At 35.5% G+C, this 22862-nt stretch overlaps 1 protein-coding gene across 3 annotated transcripts in view; it reads left to right on the forward strand.

Annotated features, from left to right (window-relative positions):
* TMTC2 (transmembrane O-mannosyltransferase targeting cadherins 2) overlaps positions 1-22862 on the forward strand; it is a 412955-nt gene that overhangs the window by 250264 nt on the left and 139829 nt on the right. For all 3 annotated transcript variants that reach the window (XM_045464999.1, XM_045465000.1, XM_045465001.1), the window contains exons 5-7: positions 3607-3692; positions 4418-4602; positions 5681-5759. In XM_045464999.1, coding sequence (XP_045320955.1) covers positions 3607-3692; positions 4418-4602; positions 5681-5759 — 350 coding nt within the window. The remainder of the gene's footprint in view (positions 1-3606; positions 3693-4417; positions 4603-5680; positions 5760-22862) is intronic.

The raw sequence follows: 22862 nt of genomic DNA on the forward strand, positions 1-22862 counted from the left end.
TTCTGAAAGGAGGAGGAGGAGAGCAATAAGAGGTAGAGGAGGATGCAGGAATGACTAAAGGTTGTAGGAGTTTTTCTTCCTCTCTGCTAAGAGACACAAACTTTTTTTTTTTTTTTTTTTGTAATTTTAAAGCAAAGGAAACTGTAGTGGACCAAAATATTGAAGATTTTAGATAAAGAGGGGCTCTTGGAAGCATTTTGATTCCTAACGAAGGTAGAAAAAATAGAATTGAATATCTGAAAGTCATTTCTCCTCTGGTGCCATCAGCCTTGTGTCAGAGGGGTAGGACCTTGTTATCTGAGTCTCAAAGGAAAGTGATAAAGGTAATTAAGGTTGTAGATAAGTTTCTGAAATGAGATTGTGTATATGAGCTTAATTAACTGGAAATCCAGCATTTTGTCAATAAAATTATAGTTAGAAAGAAAATTATTCCTTTTTTGAAAAGCATGTGAATGTTCTTTCTCTTTAACAGTTTTATCCTTTTTATTTATTTATTTATTTATTTTAAAGAGAATCAGGTCTTTACAAAGAGTATTTCATCCCTTTGTTAAAATTATTATTTATTTTAATTGAAGTGTAGTTGATGTACCATGTTATATTAGTTTTAGGTATATACCTACTTTTAAAGACCGTTGAACAGGGGTGCCTGGGTGGCTCAGTTGGTTAAGAGTCTGACTGTTGATTTAGACTCAGGTCATGATCTCACTGTTATGAGATCAAGCCCCTCGTCCTGCTCAGCATTGAGCATGGAGCCTGCTTAAGATTCTCTCCCTCCTTCTCCCTCTGCCCCTCCCCCACTTGTACTTGCTCTCTCTCTCTCTCTCTCTCTCTCTCAAAAATAAATAAATAAATAAATAAATAAATAAATAAATAAATAAAAGCATTTGAACATTGTCTCAAACTCTTGGATACTTCAGGAAACTTTGTTTCTAGCAACTGAAAAGTATACTCAACTGCAAAGCATATCAATTTCCTGATCAAATTAATTGTTGCTCAGTGACCCCTGGTGGCTCAAGTCGGTTGAGCGTTGACTTCAGCTCAGGTCATGATCTTATGGTTGGTGGGTTCAAGCCCCGTGTAGGGCTTTGTGCTGGCAGCTCAGAGCCTGGAGCCTGCTTCGGATTCTGTCTCCCTGTCTCTCTGTCCCTCCCCTGCACACACACTCTCTCTCCCTCTGTCTCAAAAATAAACATTAAAAAATTAATTGTTGCTCAAACCTTTTTATTTATTTTTATTTTTAATACACTTTATTGTCACATTGGCTTCCATACAACACCCAGTGCTCATCCCAACAAGTGCCCTCCTCAGTGCCCATCACCCACTTTCTCCTCTCCCCCACCCCCCTATCAACCCTCAGTTTGTTCTCTGTATTTAAGAGTCTCCCTCCCTCGCTGTTTATAACTTTTATCCCCCCCCTTCCCCTCTCCTATGAAGTCTTCTGTTAAGTTTCTCAAGGTCGACATGAGTGAAAACATATGGTGTCTGTCTCTGACTGACTTATTTCACTTAGCATAATACCCTCCATTTCCATCCACATTGCTGCACATGGCCCGATTTCATTTCTTTATTGTTGCCAAGTAGTATTCCATTGTATATATAAACCACATCTTCTTTAACCATTCATCAGTTGATGGGCACTTAGGCTCTTTCCATAATTTGGCTGTTGTTAAAAGTGCTGCTATAGACATTGGGGTACATGTGCCCCTGTGCATCAGCACTCCTGTATTCCCTGGGTAAATTCCTAGCAGTGCTATTGCTGGGTCCTAGGGTAGTTCTATTTTTAATTTTTTGAGGAACCTCCACACTGTTTTCCAGAGTAGCTGCACCAGTTTGCATTCCCACCAGCAGTGCAAGAGGGTTCCCGTTTCTCCACATCCTCTCCAGCATCTATAGTCTCCTGATTTTCAAACCTTTTTATAGAAATGTGCATTTATGGGGGCTCCTGCGTAGCTCAGTCAGTTGAGCGTCCAACTTCGGCTCAGGTCATGATCTCACAGCTCGTGAGTTCGAGCCCTGCATCGGGCTCTGTGCTGACAGCTCAGAGCCTGGAGCCTGCTTTGGATTCTGTGTCTTCCTCTCTCTCTGCCCCTAACCCACTCGCATTCTGTCTCTGTCTCTCTCAAAAATAAAAAAAAAAATAAAAAAAAAATAAAAGAAATGTGCATTTATGTATCTATGTACGTGATGTTAATGTGCTTTGGAATGGTTTGATCTATTCCGATGACTTTTAAACAAATATTAGAAATAGTAAGGTTAATATTTGCTAATGATACAAGTGAGCAGACTTTAAGTTTGAAATGATCTTCTTCAGATATTTTTTCAGTGATTCCCATTACATAGTAAGCTGAACATTTTAAAAACATTCTACAAAATGATGTGTTTTTATCGGTAGCCTTCTCATTTTGCAAAGGCCTTAGCAGCTGCAAGAGGTCTCTGCAGTTTGTGGTTGATAACAGCAGTACTCGGGCCCAATAAAGGTGCCGAATGTCTGTAAGATACTCGCTGATTACAAGAGAATAAGGCATAGGCCAAGAAGCTTCTGAGAGAGCTTTTTGTACAATTCCCTGACATTGTATTTTAATTTTTTAAAACTGTTTATTCATTTTGACAGAAAGAGAGAGAGAGAGAGAGAGAGAGAGATCCCAAGTGGAGAAGGAGCAGAGGGAGAGGGAGACACAGAATCCGATGCAGGCTCCAGGCTCTGAGCTGTCAGCACAGAGCCCGACGCGGGGCTTGAACCCATGAACCACGAGATCATGACCTGAGCTAAAGAGGAGGCTTAACTGACTAAGCCACCCAGGTGCCCCCTGACACTGTATTTTTATAGATATGATTATAATTGATTCTCATTTAGGTCATGAGGGTGGAGTCTGGAATGACATATAATCCATGTGGCCACTGCCTTAGAAGCTTCTGCAGGAGACCCGTGGGGTTGAGGGGTCTGTAGACAAAAGCATGTCATGTCTCACAACAGCAAAGTGAAATTTTCCCAGTGTTCTGAAATTCAGACTTATTTAACCAAATCCAGAAAATAAGGAAATAACAATGTGGGTAACCGTCAGTCTTTTTCTCTGTTCCTGTATAGTATCTGATTAAATTCTCTCTTTTTCCTGTTGACCCATATTACCTTTTGTTTCTCAGGCAGTCGCGGACCAATATTTCCCCAGTAATATGGCTAGTCAGAGAGGCATCTCATGTTCTTGTGTGTGTGTGTGTGTGTGTGTGTGTGTGTGTGTGTGTGTGTTGCCTTAGACAAGTTTCCTTTCTGAAGTGATGAAAAATTGTGCATGCTCCAAGAAGAAATCCAGGTGGTGGGTCATTCCAATGGGAGAGGAAAACTGCTGGAAAGGGAAAAGTTCACTGGGAGTAAAGGGCTTTTTGAAAATACTTCTTAATACTTTCTAATGCAACATAAATGTAGCTGATACCTCTCCAGTATTTTCTCTCCTGAGGAATCATTTCCTTCTACTTAGAATTTATTTTTATACTACCAGGTCAGCATTTGTATAGCCCCTCTAACCATTTTTATTTTTGAAATATAAAATACAGATTTGTGGTTTTAGGTATAGTAATGCAGTCCTCCAAATTTCTATTTTCCTCCTGCAGAGGGTTACTTCTACAGGAGAACAGCAGGTTTGCGGAAGCATTGCATTATTACAAATTGGCGATCGGAAGCAGGCCTACGCTGGCTTGTAAGTAACATTCAAGTTGTTTTAAAACACCTCTTTCTTTCCTTCTGTATCCATGAAAATTATCTTGATGAGTTACAGCCTCAGAGAGAAAAAAACATGCTATTTCCATTTCTGAATATTTACCAGTTGGATTATAAGCCTCTCACAAATAGATCTCTCTCAATTGAATCATGTTTGATATCCATTTATCATTTTTAATGTATTAAGATGAATACAACTTTTAGTCCTCTAGCGTTTAAGCTCAAAATATTTTGAGCTCTATGAGGGCAATGACTATTCATAGTTTCTTCACTGACACCTGCACTCATTATTGCATTATTTTTATGTATATGTTTGTTCCCTAAGTATTTATCTTGGTTTTCTTTTCTTTTTTTTTTTTTTTTTTTTTTTAATTTTTTTTTTCAACGTTTATTTATTTTTGGGACAGAGAGAGACAGAGCATGAACGGGGGAGGGGCAGAGAGAGAGGGAGACACAGAATCGGAAACAGGCTCCAGGCTCTGAGCCATCAGCCCAGAGCCTGACGCGGGGCTCGAACTCCCGGACTGTGAGATCGTGACCTGGCTGAAGTCGGACGCTTAACCGACTGCGCCACCCAGGCGCCCCTTGGTTTTCTTATAAAATCAGAAATAATCCATAGAAACTGGGTGGCAGTAAAGATAACTTTATTGTAGTCACAGAGTGCATCATCTTGTCACGTTTGTATTTCCCTTTTTTTTCCCTCAGCTGCATATTTAAACACCGGTATTATTCTTATGAATCAAGGAAAGACAGAAGAAGCCCGACGCACGTTCCTAAAGTGCTCCGAGATCCCTGATGAAAATCTAAAGGACCCTCATGCACATAAGAGCTCAGTTACCAGCTGTCTGTACAACCTGGGAAAACTCTATCATGAACAGGGACATTATGAGGTCAGGCCAAAACCTCTGCCTTTTTCCTTCCCCCTTGTGCTTGACCTAGTCTCCATGTTTTCTAGCGTAAGATCTCATTGCAGGGACACTATGATCATTTAAGAAGTTAATATGAGTTTTTATTAAAAGAATTGTGGAATTCAGTTGGAAAAGAATGTCTGCTACACAACACTTAAGATTTCTTTACTGTGAATTTCTCGGAGCAATTGTGACTCCTCTAGAAAGAGAAATAACATAGTTTCTTAAGCTTATTTGCCTGTCTTCTCTTTGATTTTATGCTCCAAGACACATTGTTATTGTTATCTCCACTGTTTGATGTTAAAAAAAAAAACATTGCTTGTGCTCTGAGTATTAAGGAAGGGATTTGATGTTAATCCTACCCACTTATTTCTTTTTATAATAGGACTAAGATGAAAATTAATTTTATATTTTTAATTGGGATGAGAGGAAAAGCAATGGAGACAGGACATTGTACAGGAAGCTGGGAGGTGTGTGTACCCTTAATTTTCCATGAAGCATGCCTGTCTGGGTTTCTTCTCTCACATTTACTATCACTCCTCCTTCCCTTTCGCTCTCTCAAATCCATACTCTTATACCATGTATTAAGACTGCAGTATAAGGATGAAGATACAACTTTTTAAATAAATGCATTTTATAAACTCAGTGGATCTCAGTAGCCAGAAGATTTGTTAGTCACTATTTTGTTTAGATCCTACCTGGTTGCTTGACTTGAAGTAACTACAGATTTTAGATGATTATGGGTAATTTCCAAATGTGAATTTTACTATTTTTAACTGAATAATCTGCGTGAACTGGAGAACCTACCTTAAGATGATAGAGCATTGATAACATTGACTTCTCATTAAATTACATTTTTATATGGCCTATCTCTACTAACTGGGTTGAATATTTTCATTCATGGAATTAAGGTAGTTATGCTACCAAAAGACAGCTCAATCATTTTCCTCTAATGAAACTTTTAGAAATAGCAGTGGAAGGTTTTGATTTTGGAGGATGTTATTATTTTATTTGTAGTGCATATCACTGTACTTTGTCTCTTTTTTGTTTCCTAAATTAGGATGCCCTTAGTGTATACAAGGAAGCAATTCAGAAAATGCCAAGGCAGTTTGCCCCACAGAGCTTGTACAACATGATGGGTGAGTAAAATGTTAATATTGTAACTGATATTTCAGGGACCTGTGGAGAAATTAAAATTTGTGCTTCTATTAAACAGAAGTCTAGTAAATTAGATTATTACTCCTTACACACAAAAAACTTATTCACAGCTGTGTGATACATTCAAATTTTCACAAAACACCCTTCTTCTTCTTCTTCTTTTTTCTTTTTTCTTTTTTTTTTTTTTTTTTAAGTAAAGTCTACCCCCAATGTGGGGCTCGAACTCATGACCTAGAGATCAAGAGTCGCATGCTCTTATTGACTGAGGCAGCCAGACATCCCGACAAAGCACACTTACTCTAACAAGAGCAAATAAATACATTAACATAGTGATTCTTAACAAATTGGCCAGATACCATAGTTGTTGCAAGAGACTCACAAACCCATTGGATGTGAGTGTTAGCTAGACTCTAGAGATTGAAATGGTGAATGAAGATTTATATTTTAATGATTTATCAAATTCATGATAATTTTTGATCATGTTACTTTCTTAATCAGAAAATTCCTACAAATAAACACGGTATGGAAGAGAGAGTAATGGTTTTGATGCTTATAAAAAATGAGAATAACTGAACCAACTTTATAGTTTTCACTGATAAGGTTTTGGATCAAAATAGGTTTTTTTCAGAGTATTATTTTAGAGTAAAGTGCAAGAGGTCAAGCACTAGAATTTCTAATAAAATAATCTAGCTATCGTCTGTGATTGATCTCTGACTGCCTTAAATTGTTACCATACCTGTTTGATAGTAGACACAACTGAAAACTACGTATTCAGTATGTGTTTCTTGGAAAAAAAAATCCCTACAGTTTAAGATACTCTGCCGATTAACTTTGCTATTTCCAGATAAAGGAGGGAAGAAAAAAGGTTACTTTTTTTCTTTAAATTGCATATTTTTCTCCAAAGCACAAATCATAAACTCAGATTTTCCTTTCTCATTAAACTTGGTTAAATTGTTTAATATTTCTAGGCATATAAAATAATCTTTAGGATTATTTTATGCTTCTGTAGTCTTTGATTTGAGAAATTTGATACTGGCTGTATGGCTTGAGCACACACAACAAATCCCAAACCTTCCCAAACTAGAAAATATATAGCTAGCAAAGACACTCACTTCTTCTAATTTCTAAATGAGAAAAAAAAAATTAGAAATAGTTTAGAGATAGAATGAGGCACAGGTCAGTAAATAGAAAAATAGTAATTTGGAAGGGGTCAATGTTTTCATCCCATGTCTCTGGAGATCCCACCCCAAGTTGGCCTGTGCAGCAGTGGAGAGATTTCATGATTAGGTGAAAAAGGACACTGGGATATTTTTAGTTGTGGTTTCTTTTTCTCTTTGGTATAATTACTGAAAGCTAAAAATCTAGCTTCATTAAATGTACTTTGGGTACATTTAGTACATTAAAACAGTGCTTTTTACTACCCAGCATGTTATCACCAATCTGTCTACCTAGCACATGTATCTAACCTGTATATGTGTCCATAAAGGGTGTGCCTTAGTATGTATAGATTTGTCAGTTGAATTAACTTTTCTGTATTAATGCTGGATGGTTATTCATGTCAAAATCAATATTAAAAGGATTGTTTTCTCTAGCTTTCTCAAGAAGGCACGGTGGTTTTAGTTCATGATTTTATTTTTTTATTTAAAAAAATTTTTTTAATGTTTGTTCATTTTGAGGGAGGAGAGGCAAAGAGTGGGAAAGAGAGAGAGAGAGCGGGGGAGGGTCAGAGACAGAGGGAGAGAGAGAGAATTCCAAGCAGGCTCCACACTGTCTGCACAGAGCCTGATGTGGGGCTCGAACTCGCGAACTGCAAGATCATGACCCGAGCTGAAACCAAGAGTGAGACGCTTCACTGACTGAACCACCCAGGCCCCCCTTAGTTTATGATTTTATTTTTAACACTAATGCTCGGGAACCCTTGTTCCCATTTTTCCTGAGTTTTCACATATGATGTCTTTCTTTAAATGAGGAAAGGACTCAGCTCCTTGGCAACAGACTGCATATGGCATCTTTATTGCTAATAGGAAGTGTGGTATTCACTATAGTGATTTCAGAAAATTCATTCAATTATTTTATGCAAATAAATTTGATTGAAAAGTCAGCTGCTACCTTGGGATCTGTCTCTCATATGGTTACACAGATGCTGAGCACACACAGGCAGCAAACGATAAGTGTGTCCCTGGGGTTATTGCTTGGTCCTTTGTCTTATTTTTCATTATAGAAAGAGGTCATTTCGCTCAAACTCTGAGAAGGCTTTGTGATGGGAGAATCCCAATATGATTTAACATTCCATATTTCTTCCATAATTATGGTGGCTGCCTTCTGTGTAATTTTAGGTGAGGGTCTTTCAGCTGAGCGGGTTTTGTAGTTTCAATTGTTCACGAAACTATAATTTTCTCAGGGTGAGTTCACCTCCTAATCAAATGGGTGAAATCCTCCGAGTATTTGCTTTAACTCCTAATACATTTTGATTAGCCTCCATTTGACAAGAGAAAAAATGGCCCAGGAGATAAGCTGCCCTATCAGTTCATCAGTTTCATTAGTCTGTCAGCATGTGCTGATTATCCTATCAAGTTTATCAACAGCCTTGAATGTGTTTTCTAATTCACACATTTACATATTATTAGTGCCCTTTAGGGATCAGTGATGGATTATAATGTCAGGCCACATTTAGCCTGTAAGTATTCATTTTTTCTCGGGGCTCATTCATTGACACTCTCACAACCACTACCCCCAAGCACTTGTGTTTATACATACAAACATTATCTTTTTTTCCATCTTATTTTGACATTTATTTGGAGGTTAAAATAAAGGAGTATGTAAAAACAAATACAACCATATTTGAATGTTATTTTTAGTTTAATAACTCAATCCATTGCAGTTGATTTTTGAAACAACAAAACTCTCTAATTCTTTTCATTTTCCCCTTGCTTTGAACATTTTATGAGAAATTTCTATTCTGTACACTACATGCCAATAGTTTACTTATCCTGAAAACTGAGCATATTTTTCCCTCTTGTGTATTAACAGAAAATAAGTTAGATTAATTTTCTTCTCCACTTAATTTGTTCTGTATTTTATCCTGACTGTTAATTTATTTTTTGCAACAGTTCATAAGGTAACTTAAAAAAAAACTATTTAAAATATACTTTCATTATTCTCTTGGATTTCATAGGACCAAGATGATTGAATAACAAACTGTTGAGTAACAAGCTATCCAAAATTATGTGAATAGCCAACATCCAATGATATAAAGCAGATACTAAATATTAGTTGATAAATAAGTAAACTTTCACCTAGCTGGCTTTTGTAATTAGCAAGGTGTTTGAATATATGAAATATAAAGAGACCGTATCACAAAATAACTGTTAAAACTGCTCCTGGCCAGTTGTATGATTCTATTTCTGTGGGCCTCAATTTCCTCTTGAGAGGAAGTATGACTGTAGTCATATGTATAGTATTCATAGTATGAAGTCACATAACCCCCACTCAAACTATGGCTTTGACACTTACTAAGTGACTTTGAGCAAAATACCTACTTGAATCTTGTTTTCCCATCAATAAGATGTCTGTAATAGTAGCATCAGTTTGAGGATTGACTGAGATCATGAAGGTAAAGCCTATTGGACCAAATGCCTAGCCTAGCAAATGTTTCATAATATTACCTTCTATTGTAATCACTGTCCTCTCTGAGGGACTGTAAGCTCCAATAGTCTTTGGTTGTATTCTGTCAGTTCTTTTGTTTTAATTCATTGTAGTAGGATTTTTCTTATAGATAATAAGATTTTGTCCTATTTAGTTCTGTCCTGTTTACAATTTCTGTGTTTTCTCTTGAAGGCAACCACACTCAGAATCCTTCTTTTATCATTAACTGTGTTAACCAAAAGAGAAACAGCATACTAAGTTACTGCCCAATTAACTTAATTCTGTTAATAGAGTACACCCTCTAAATTAAAATTGTCATATTTAGGTTAGATTTTCTTCTCCCTTTCCTGTCATATCATATTTTCCCCCTAGACTTAGTCACAATTTTTCTTTATTCTGACATCTATTGTAGGCCTTTACTGAATCTCAATTTCTCCCCAAATATAGTTGTATTTTAGGATCATAGAATGTTAGAGATGGAAGATGCCTATCTTAAAAATCCCTCCTAATACATAATCTCTTTTATTTTGCAAAGTAGAAATTAATACCCAAAGAGTTGAGTTGGTCTTTTCAAGATTACAGTTTGTGTTAGAACCAGAAAGATAGTTTCCTGATTTAGATTCAAATCCTTTGTCTTTGTAGCCTTTGTCTGTTACTGGAACTGGTATGTTCTACATTATGTCAAGAGAGCTTTTATTTACCTATTTAAAAACCAGCAAAATATCTGTAGATATAGATGTAGATATAGATGTGTGTATCTCATTCCTTGTCCAAAGATATATTAAAAACTTCTTTATTTTACTAAAAGTTATAAAACACCTGCAAAAATGAAATGTGCAGGATATTAAACAACTTTAATGTAGGATAATTTTTACACCTTCAATTTTTCCCTTTTTCCTCTATAATTGTTTGTTTCCTTTATTATGTATCCTGAAGGGTGGCTTTTGAATATTTCTAAGAGATTATGGAAAACTATATTAGGCTGTAACTTTCAATTACTTTTATCAGTTTGAGCCCTTCTAATCCCAAAGGTCATTTTAAGCCTATTTACTATTTAAAATAAAATCACTCGGCTTTCTCCATGCAAAGTAATTGTTGGGTTAATTATTTAAGCACTTTCAGCCATTTCATGTTGGTAATATATCTTGAGAACAAAAAGGCATAATGTGTTGCCTGGAGTAAGAGGGAATCTGGAGTTACTGCCTTGTCACTGCAGTGTATAATCACTGTGTTTAGAATAACCTCTGTGTGCCAAAAAAAATTTTTTTTTTTTTAAGTCACAAGTGCTGGGTAGGGGGTACAAAGGTGGTGGTGGTAGTATGAAATGAAAATAACCCCTATGATTCCTGCTTTCATGGAACTTTCTAGGTGATTTCATAGTTAGCCTGGAGCTCTTCACTACTTTTCCTTAATATGTAAATGTCTATAAATAAGATGGAAAATTGTATTACTCTAGCCTCAAAAATATTTTGTCTATAACTGTGTCCGCTGTGCTGTGTTGTCTGGACCAAAGAAATCAAACCAACCAAACAGGAAAAATCCCTTTTTTATTTCTAATGTGACAGTAGTTGTCACAATTTGCATACATATTCGTATTTTCCTGTTCTGTAAAAAAAAATATGTGTTTACAATGGGTAACATGCCTTTTATGTGAGGCAGAGATTGTATTTTTCTTCCAGGGGGAATTGCATGATAATGATCCGTTGCTGTTTATTGCCTTATTTGCCTTTATTTTGTTCTTACCATCTTGATTGTCTTATTCCTGATAATTTCTAGGTTTTCTTTTTTTTTAGGTTTATTTATTTTTAGAGAGAGAGAATGGGTGGACACAAGTGCTGGAAGGGCAGAGATAGGGAGAGAGAGAATCCCAAGCAGGCTCCAAGCCCTCAGCAGAGAGCCCAAAGTGAGGCTTGATCCTAGGTACCTGAGATCATGACCTGAGCCAAAATCAAGAGTCAGCTGCTTAACCAACTGAGCCACCCAGGTGCCCCATAGGGTTTTATTGTTGTTGTTTGATTTTTTATTTACTTATATTTTTTAACATTTATCTTTGAGAGAGAGAGAAAGAGTCAGAATGCGAGTGGGGAGGGGCAGAGAGAGAGGGAGACACAGAATCTGAAGCAGGCTCCAGGCTCTGAGCTGTCAGCACAGGGCCTGACATGGGGCTTGAACCCGTGGGTGGTGAGATCAGGACCTGAGCTGAAGTTGGATGCTCAACTGACTAAGGCACCCAGGCGCCCCAAGAATCTTTTCATTTAATTTTCAGTTTTGTTTTTAAAACCTCAGCTCTTTAATTATGAGAGATTTCCTCAAATTCATTGAACTAGTCGGAGAGAATGGAGAAAGAAACAATGAATAGGAAACACAATGAATTTATTAGAGTAATTTTTGGAGTAAAAAGCTTGTCCTAATTTTGGAATTGTATTTTTAAGAAAGACTTGTGGGGCTGCCTGGGTGGCTCAGTTAAGTGTCTCACTCACTCTTGGTTTCAGCTCAGGTCACGATATCACAGTTTGTGGGTTCCATCCCCACTTGTCTGGGATTCTCTCTCTCTCTTTCTTTCTCTCTGCCCTTCCTCTGCTCATGCTCTCTCTCACTCTCTCTCTCTCTCAAAATAAATAAATAAACTTAAAAAAAAAAAAAGAAGCTTGTGGAATAAAAGAGTCAAGGGTCATAAATGGCTACCAGTGGTCTTTAGATTCCTTACTCTTATTTAGGTAAAAACTGACACACAGGATATCAATTACACCTCCTGAAAACAAAATGCAAAAATTCTTTCTTGTAAATTTATCCTGACTCTTCTTGAAGTCATGTACATGATATGCTGAAATCAGTTAGTAAAATGGCTCTAAGTAGTCTGTTTTTCTTTCAGCCTTCTGTATGGCTGGGGTCTTTTTGGCCGAATCATTTATTTTTGCTGGATTTTTCTAGCGTGTGTGTGTGTGTACACCTCACCTTCTTTTAGAATACATTTAGAATCAAGATATTCAGAATACATTTTTGACATGATCGTTCACATGCTTAATGTTCTCTTCTATGACTGGATGTTCTTAAGTGGATTGCTGAAGGCATTTAGCATGCCGACTGTGAAAGAGATGGTTTTCAACTGTGTGAGATTTGAACTTCACATCCTTCAAGTGTGGAAGCATTAACACTCTGGTAGTGTTAAGCTTTTTATACCATCTGCTTCCTCTGTTTTGAGTTCTGGTGATTTTCCAATGATTGCTTCCCCTGCACTCTTGAAAATTAGTGAGTCAGCCCTACAAATATGGGTATGACCATGTAATTGGATTAACCATTGATCTATGTACCGCCAAAAAGATTATTGAGTTCTAATTTTTAAGATAAATTATTTATTGCATTTTGATTTTTTTTCAAAAAGAACAAGACCAGGAGACCATGTTAGGTGTATAGTCTACCAATCCGGAAAAGTGAAATGTAAATTTGAGGGATTTTCAAAGTTCGCTTTGTAAGATATGGAGCCAACAAGATAAGGAAATCAAGAAATTTTGGCTGTATATCAAAAAGAGTAAATATATAAATTGATGTAGAAAATCTATAAATTTTTTTCCTCCAGGTTCATTTTACATTATAAAACTGCAGTGCTTTAATTTTCTTCTTTTTTACCGTTCACTCTTGGTACAAATTCCACTTTATGTACTATAGTTACAGACATTCATTTGCCAGGCGTTAGTCTATACACTACAGAGGCCAGCATCTAGTTCAGCTGCATTAAATAGGTAATATATTTTGTTTAAAGTTTCAATTAAACCCCGGACCAGAAGATATATGGTCCCTGTGGGGAGTTTGAATACTTTCATGCCAATAGTAGGGTTGCTAAGAATCATGCTTGGTCTAGATGTCACTTGCTTTCCTGGAAATACGATATGAGACAGTTGATTATATTTCATTGCTATTAAAACCACATGAGCCCACCTGTTACATTAATTCATACTTTTGCCAGTTTAGTGGTAAAGGAAAAGATTGAAGTACAAAAAGTTTATTTTTGAATTGAGTTATAAGGAAATGAATATACTCAAATTAATACCTAATTATATCCTTGTTCTCTGATTTCCAGAGTTTCACTCTTTCTGCTTGAAAAAAATCATGTTTTACCCTTTTATTGGGCAATATTCAGGAAGTGAATCTTTTACTCAGTAGTAAATATGGATTGGATTATTCTTGAAAAAATTGAGGTAATGTTATGTGATACTGCGAAATTAACAAGATTTCAAAATTTGCCTTCTTAACAGATGTCAATTTTGGTAACATTGAGATGAAATGAATATAATCATGAGTAAGAAGAAAATATTGTTCTAATGGATAAAACTTCAAAAATCAATGTCAAGGAAACTATACATTGCATACATTTAGCATAGTTCAGTAATATAGATAAAGGTAAAAATTAAACACATTACTTGGGGTGCTTGACTGGCTCAGTCATAAGAGTGCATGACCGCATGTCAGGGTCATGAATTTGAGCCCCACATTGGGTGTAGAGATTACTTAAGAAAGAAATAAACAGGGTGCCCAAGTGGCTCAGTTGGTTGAGCATCTGACTCTTGGTTTTGTCTCATTCAGGTCCTGATCCCAGGGTCATGGGATCGAGCCAGGGTCAGCGTTGGGGTCTGCTAGGGATTCTCTCTCTCTCTCTGTCTCTCTCTCTCCCCCTCCCTCTGCCCTTCACCCCACCCCCCGCCAACACACGCTCTGTTACTCTCTCTCCAAAATAAATAAAATTAAAAAAACAAAAGAATACGTTACTAATTGTATATACTTTGCTGTGTATGTATTTGTATCTGTTTTTCCTAATAAGTAGGGAAAGAGTTTTGTACATAAAAATCTCATTTAACTTCCAAAATGAGCTGTTTTTTGGTTTTAATTTTATCTACACTGATAGAAGCTATTGTAATACTCAAACTGAATAAGGGATTCAAAAAGAACATGCAAAGTTTTCTTCCAGAATGCAAGTCATTTTTGCCAAAATGTTAATTATGGGCATGGAGTGTTTAAACTGTTGTAGAATCTTATTTTCAAGTATTCATTAAAAACAGGATTAATTTTTAAATACCTGGTCTGTCTTAGCAAGTAATAGTCATATAAGAATTATAGTATAAATTAAATTATTCATTACATGTTATAGAAACATATTACATGATCCAGGAATACATATTAAATATATCCCCAAGAAGATATGTATAAAACTGAAAATTCTTTCATTATACTTTCTGACATCTTCCTGCAATATTCAAGTCTTATTTCTTCGAATACTATTATTTTCATTAATTCTTTACAGGTTAGTATAACATTTATTCTTTTTTCTTTTCTCTGGTGTAAAGTTTGGTTTTTAAAACCCAATTTAGTACTTCTTTGCATATTTCTAGTGTTCCCTAATTATTTCAGTTATATTAAGCCATTTTATTTACTTCATTGTAATTCTCTTGAGGACAGTATTTACGTTGGGGGAGAGAATCATCACCTCATCCCACATACACGTGAACATACACACAGTCTCAATTTCTGTTTTTTTTGGAAAATTCTGAGCATTTAAAAGGGCTGGCTCCAATATTTATTGATTAATTATTTTTAGTGATTTATTTCCTTGAAAACATAAAAGGAATTGATTAGCCTGAACAACTCCAGGATACTAGTTGCATGTAGAGAAATATTGACACAGGTTCCTGGCTTTTTTCCAAGTTAAATTTTGATGGCACATAAGATGTTTCCTGTATATAACCTTACACTAGAAATTAGGAGCCTTTTGAATTTGCTCTGAGGTTTAAACTCTTTCTTGATGATTAGTTTTTTACTTAATAAGATACATATTCAGTTTTTTTTCCCCTGCATTTCTTCCTTTTGTTTTAAAACTACCCTTTCAGGCTTACGGGTTTCTTCTTAAGTTTGATGCTATAGGACTTGGTGAAACATTAACATATTGAACATTTTCATAACCCTCCTTAATTTAAGACTTGTATTTCATTTTACTTCTAAACCCTCCACACCAAGGAAACTTTTTAACAGCAAGAATTGTTAAGAAGTCTGTTGTGAGATACAGAATAGCTTCTAATTTCTGTAATCATTTTACTTTTTTTTCTTTATCTTTTCCTGCTCTGTATAGTAGCTACTGAGCATTTCCAATCAGAACTAATGTATCTAGGTCAACTAGACTGTGTTATTTTACAAGGATAAGATCGGGCTGAGGAAAAGATTAGGATGGAAATATAAGAGATTCACAGCCTACAGATACAGCAAATTTAGGATATAAATAAATGTAAAAAGCCAGACCCCCTAAGGTTTCTGTGTTAATGCCAACAGAGTGAAGTAAAAAGAGAGAATTAAAATCACAGCAAGTTAAATTAAACTCTTGATATAATAGGCTCCTGATATCATATGGTTGTGTCAGAATGTAGATTCTAGAAAAATAAATTACTTGAAAATTTCAGTGACATACGTGGTAAAAATAGAACATCTAAATCTATGTTGATACGTACTGTGATCAAATAGTTATCAGATATGTATCAAGACTCTTGGGAGCTAGAGGCTTCTGAACTTGGGTTAGAGGACAGAAAAATACAGGGTTTTGTGCCTGGCTCCACACATCTCACAGTCCATTTTGAGATCAGGAGTATTATATTGGTGAGATAAGTACATAAAAAAGAGGAAAGGGGCTTGAGTACATGAAGAACTGAGTACTAATCTTGAATAGGGGAACTCAGTTTTCTAAAAATTTCCCTGTTAAATTGAATCATAAATTATATTTGAATAGCAATAAACATGTCAGAAAGAATTTTATAAGAAAATTGACAAAATGACTTTAAAATTTATCTGGAAAATAGAGCCAAGAAGGTTTAGAGAAAAACAATGGGTGAGACATGCCGTACTCAAATATTAAATATTAGAAAAGCCTACAGTAGTTAGAGCAGTGTTGTTTTGGTATAAGAACTGAAAAACAGATCAGTAGGACTGAATGGAAAGAGCCTATACATACATCAGAATTTGTAATGTCTTTATGCAGATAATAAATGTGAAATTAAATATTGGTGAGGAAAGGGAGTTCTTATAAAAGGTAAATCAGGAAAAATTGATTAAATGATGTTTGGAAAAAATAAAATTAGACATGTGTCTCACATCATATAGTAGATGTATTTCATATGGAATGAGTAGCTCATTTTAATGATGAAACTATATAATTAGAAGAGAATGTATGTCCCTATGATAAGGAATTTTTGTATGCATAAAAGACAGTGACAAAGCTACAAAGGAAAAGTCAACTTAATTTGCATATATAAAAGTTAAAGTAGTCTGACAAGAAAAAACAGTTTGACCATCTTTTGCATATTATAAAGGAAAGATAAATATCTTAATTGAAAAATGGCTTAAAACCATCAAGCAATGACCTGCAACTAAAAAATATTCACGGTTAAAAATTTGTGAAAAAATTTTGTAGGAATATATGAATTTTCATTAAGAATTAAAGTAGGAAAATTGAAATAATAGCACTTTTTTTTTCAAATGTACATTTAAAAAATGTATTCGAATCTGAGTTTGATGAGGGCTTAGAAAAGTTACTCTCCTTACATAGTACTTGTGGAAGTGAAATTGGTACAGTATTTTGGTAGGCTAATTTGGTTCTCCGTATCCTCAACGTTAAATTTGCTAATGCCTTTCAGTTCAGGAATTCCACTGCTATGTATGTAGTCTAATTAGCAGATATATGAAAATAAATAAGATAATTACAAAACAAGATGATAATTGCTGAAGTAGGTGCAGTGCCTGCATAAAAAGTTGGGAAAGAAATTTGAATAAACAGAAAGCTGAATATTGATCTTAAATAAGAAAATTTAGTTTTAGAAAAAATAGTATTTTTGCTTAATATAGTAAAACACTAGAAGGAACTCAAATACTTAAAAGTAACAAGAAAATTTACTTATTATATGACTGATTTATTTTCAGTATATATTTATTTTCAACTTTTTTTTAATGTTTATTTATTTTTGAGAGAGAGACAGAGTCAGAGCACAAGCAGGGGAGGGACAGAGAGAGAGGGAGACACAGAATCTGAAGCTGGCTCCAGGCTCTGAGCTGTCAGCATAGAGACCGATGAAGGGCTCGAACCCACGAGGTTTTGAGTCATGAGATCATGATCTGAGCCACCCAGGTGCCCCTGTTTTCAGTATTTAAAATAAATTCTGGAAAAACAGCAAAATTTTACCACTCTCCATGAGTGATGGAATTTACTTGATCTAATAAAATTATGATCTTTAAGAGTTTATAATAAGCAGATATACTGTTTATCATTAGATAGTATATAAATGTTAAACATTTTAAAAAGGAATAATCAGATTTGATCTTGATGTAGTCTTAAATAGATCATCTAGAAAATCCATGAATATGGCAGTTCCTATATAACTAGGATATTGTCACAGGTTTATGAAATGACTGTGTATAAAATACTAGACATTGGTGAATCCACAAATGATTATCTGTATCATTTTGGAAATTACGGAATTATTTATTTTTAGCCCCTCATTTTGTAGGTGATAAATCTAAGGCCCTGTCAAAAAACTTACTTGTCCACAACCATGCAACTATATAATGGCAAAGTAATAATTAGAAACACAGCTATCTAGCTACTGTTTTGGTATATATATAACTCGTCATAATTCAGTGCTACATCATAAATGTAAGTAAGTTCAACAGGTAAATGAAACAACCAAATTAATCAGTTAATTAATTAAAATGCGTTTATTTTATTTTAAAATTATGTGGCAAAATTATTCCTCAAGGCAATAATTAAAGAACATAAAAAGGAAATCATCATAATAAATGTGAAAATTGGTAAAATGCCCCTTGAAAGAAAAGTGACCAGCACATAACACTAAGTATCAAAAACACCCCAAAAAATCTAATGTCTTACATGGAGAATAATAATTTCCTAAAATGGAATGATCACCTTGGTGACCAGCCAAGTCCTCAAACTTGGAAAGCTTAGAAATTAGTGTGGAATTAAATGCCTGGTCTTCAGGCAAAGTATTCCAAAATTCGGAGTATTGTCAACGACATGATTTCACTGGATTGGCAGCAGGAAGCCTGCTAGAAAGACCGTGTGGCCGATAGGAGTGTTCCCATTCTTTAAAGCTGTGAGCCTTTTACAAAACTAGATTTTCTCCCCCGTGTGCTGGTGGAGCAGTTTTTGTTTTACAAACAACTCTAAAACTTTTTCCTCAAATGATAGCTGGGTTTGCATAATTCTGTGTGCTCCACACTTCATTTGTATTCCTCTGTTGTGATTTTGCTCACAGCCACTGTCTGTATTATTATTTATTTGGTATTTTTCTACCTTCTAAACCGTGATATCTATGAAATGACACTTTGTTTTAATGTTTATCTATTTTGAGAGAGAGAGATACAGGGCAAGCAGGGCAGGGGTAAAGAGAGAGAGGGAAACAGAGAATCCCACACAGACTCCGTGCTGTCAACACAGAGACCAGTGTGGGGCTTGAACCCACAAACTGTGAGATCATGACCTGAGGTGAAATCAAGAGTCAGATGCTTAACCTACTGAGCCACCCAGGAGCCCATATGAAATTACATTTTTAAACACAGATTAAATAAAGGATAAGTATTAAAAAGTTTTGTGTCATGTGCATCTAAATATCAAACTTCGGAAAATACTCATAAATATATTTGTCACTTGACTATAAGTTCCATGAAGGTAAAAATGAAGAATATTTCATTAACCTTTATGTTTACCGTCATTATATTATCCTTTTGCTTAACCTAAATTGGTATGAAAGAGAGTATTCGAGAATAAAAAAAGGAAACATTTGACAATTATTCAATTATTATAAAAGTTGAGTAAGGGGTGATCACTTTTGGTAAAGCTGGTCACAAAGTTGTTGGTTTTTTGTTTTGTTTTAGTTTTTAAAATAGGGAATTCAGAGATGGGAGAATTGGATGAAGGCAGTCAAAAGGTGCGGACTTTCAGTATGAGATACATAAATTCTGGGAATATGATGTACAACGTGATGACTACAGTTAATGCATCTGTATGGCATATTTGAAAGTTGCTAAGCAAGCAGATCCTAAAAGTTCTTATCACAGGGAAAAAAAAATAAAACATTGTTTTTCTTTATAAAATTTATGTATCTATGTCAGATGATGAATGTTAACTGAACTCGTTGTGGCCATCATTTCACAGTATATGTAATCAAGTCATTATGCTGTACACCTTAAACTTACACAGGGTTATATGTTAATTATATCTCAGTAAAATGGAAACAAAACGTAAGGAAGCTATGAATCTTCACATAGCTATATACTGTCGAGCAAGGGCAGGAGAAACAAAAGGTAACTCTAGCAAGTATGGGTAGTATGTCCCATTACGTACTCTATTCTTTATCTGCAAGCCAGAGCTGTCCAGTAACTTGAAACATGAGAATCAGTGAGATCTGGGCTATTACATCATCAATAATCCAGCATTCTTTCCTTTAAGGAGTTAGCCTTTGCCTGCGTTATTTAGACCCAGGGCTTTTTAGGGAGGAAGAGTGACACTATTTGTTCTACATCTGAAACTGGTTTATATCTGCTTGAAGCCAGCCTGGAGACATCCAAATCCCTTTTGTCTGTGAGTGAATCGGAAATAAATCTGGGTGATGAACCTGACCACTACATCATCACAGCAAATCTTCTCATTCTTATGAAAGTGGCTCTATTTTATTTATTCATTTTTTTTTTTTTTTTTTTTTTGCAAGATGAGAAGGAAACATAGTCATCATTGCTTCTTTCCTCCTGGGTGCTATAAACATTTTTTTTCTATTACTGTAAGTTAAGAAGAATTACAGTACCAGAGAAGATGGCTTAACTTAACCCTCCCCTCTCCACCCTATTCCTGAACAAGTATTTTCATTTCCTTCCTCACTGAATGTAAAATTTTCTTGTCTTGTAGCCATTTCCTTCATGGAATTTTTATGATTTTAATATTTTAATGAAGCTTAAAGGATTACATATATCTCATGCTCCCCCAAAACTGAATCCACTGATGGCACTTTTTTTGCGGTTATTTTATCCCCTCTCTAATTACTTTTTTATAGTATTTGGACAGAATGGTATGGTGAAAGAGCCAGAGAGAACTCTAATCTGAATCCTGAATCTGGGATTTGCTCGGTTTTAAACATTGAACAAGATGCTTAATCTCAGTGAGCCACAGTCTCTTCATTGTACAATGAGACTGATGTTAATTACAATGTAGGCATAATGTACAAGTATAAAGATAATATATTTAAGACATTAGGAAGTATTTGATAAATAATAAACTTTATATGGTAGGCATTTCGATGCAGTAGAGAAAAGCATAAGCTTTACAGCCATTTGAACTTTAGAATAGGATTATTAACTGTACTTGTGCAAGTCACTTTCCATTCCTGAGCCTTCCTCCTCATCCATAAAATGAGTATTCTAATTCCTAGTATGAATTAGGCATGAGAAATGTGAAGTTCCTATGTTGTCAGTGCCAGGGTTTTATCCAGTACTTGCCTGTATATTGTTTGTTGCCTACATCTTTACTGAGTCACTTTTTAAATTTTTTTTTTCAACGTTTATTTATTTTTGGGACAGAGAGAGACAGAGCATGAACGGGGGAGGGGCAGAGAAAGAGGGAGACACAGAATCGGAAACAGGCTCCAGGCTCTGAGCCATCAGCCCAGAGCCTGACGCGGGGTTCGAACTCACGGATCACGAGATCATGACCTGGCTGAAGTCGGACGCTTAACCGACCAAGCCACCCAGGCGCCCCCTGAGTCACTTTTTAAACACATTTAAATTCATCCATTATCTTTTTCTTGCATTTTAGGTTTTACATCTTGATTTTATTACCATTTTTATAGGCTGTTTTTGTGTTAAGATTAACCATAGTCTGAAGTGCATCTTGTATGATACATATTCCCCTCTTAAGAGCTGAATAACATATGCAGCAGAAGCATTTTTAAAGGTCAACTATAGATTATTATTGTTCTTCCTTATTCCCTTAATTCGGTAGATAAGCCCCAGGCAAAGTGAAATGATCTTGATGGCCAATGTATCACAAAGCTAGAAAACAATTTTCCAGGAGTGAGAAAGAGTATAATTTTCACCTGAGCTGGAGAGTTGAAAAGTTTGTGATTATTCACTACCCGTAGGTCAAAGCGGTGTGCTTTGAGGTCAAGTTGTCCTGGGTTTGAAATGCAGCCTTACCACTTTCCTCATTTATGGTTTTGTGTGTTTTATTTACTGCTCTGCTTCTCAGTGTTCTCATCTGTGAAATATAGGTAAAGATATTCCTTAATAAAAAAATGAGATGCATATATAAACAACTAATACAGAGATTGAAAATCTTCTGTTTCATCTTGCAAACCTAACCTGAACAGTTAGTTGGTAGCAATTGAAGGACGGTAATGTGTGAAGGCTCATCATGGGGCTAAGGGAGAAAACATTCTACATGCCCAGCGATATGGAATAAGAGGAATAAGTGTACATAAGTCAAACATGTGCCCTCTATGGCTTGCTCCTCTAATTCATAATAAATATTCAATACAAATGGTTGCCAGTGTTATTATTGAGGTACAGTGAAAGGTTGCCTGAAGTTTTTCTGAGTGGGAATGAGTAGTACCTAAGTAGGCTTGTCATTTACATTTTCATATACTTGCCAAGATGCATTATTACATTATATTTCTTGTAGTCCTTTTATATTTCTCCATCTCACAAGGTTTTCAAATTATTAAATTACTTGTGAGTTATTATTGAAGAAAATGGGCCAGCCACTAATTATTTAGCAAGTTAATATTTCATTGCAAAATAACTTTTAGTAATAGATTTATGACTTGAAAAAATAGAACACTTTGTGCAATGATTTTCAGACAACTTAAATGCAATACAGATCTCCATCTCAAAATTGCTATGGAATTGGGGTTCTCTCACATTCTTTTTATTTTGAACATAAAACCCACTGTTTACATTCTACAAATTAGCTGAATTTTTTATTTTAGTTACTTTTTTATTTTTTTAATTTTATTTATTTCGAGAGAGACAGCACGAGTGGGGGAGGGGCAGAGAGAGAGGGAGAGAGACAGAATCCCGAGCAGGCTTGCACTGTCAGCCTGGAGCCTGACGCAGGGCTCAAACTCACGATACTGCAAGACCATGACCTGAGACTATACCAAGAGTTGGACGTTTAACCGACTGAGCCACCCAGATGCCCCATTAGTTAATTTTTTTTTTATATAAATGAAAAGTAGAAGTTATATTAAAAGCAATGATGGTTCAGTTTCTGAAAGCTGACCTATGAGGCCTTGAAGACCCAAAGAAGTGCAGGTTGTTTCCAAACAGATTCTGGCCCATCTTTTTCTTCCAACTCTGAAGTTAGTGTATGTTTTCTACTGTCTTTGGAATCCACTTTAGATATA

This window comes from Leopardus geoffroyi, chromosome B4, assembly GCF_018350155.1.
Source record: "Leopardus geoffroyi isolate Oge1 chromosome B4, O.geoffroyi_Oge1_pat1.0, whole genome shotgun sequence".
NCBI classification, from domain to species: Eukaryota; Metazoa; Chordata; class Mammalia; order Carnivora; family Felidae; genus Leopardus; species Leopardus geoffroyi.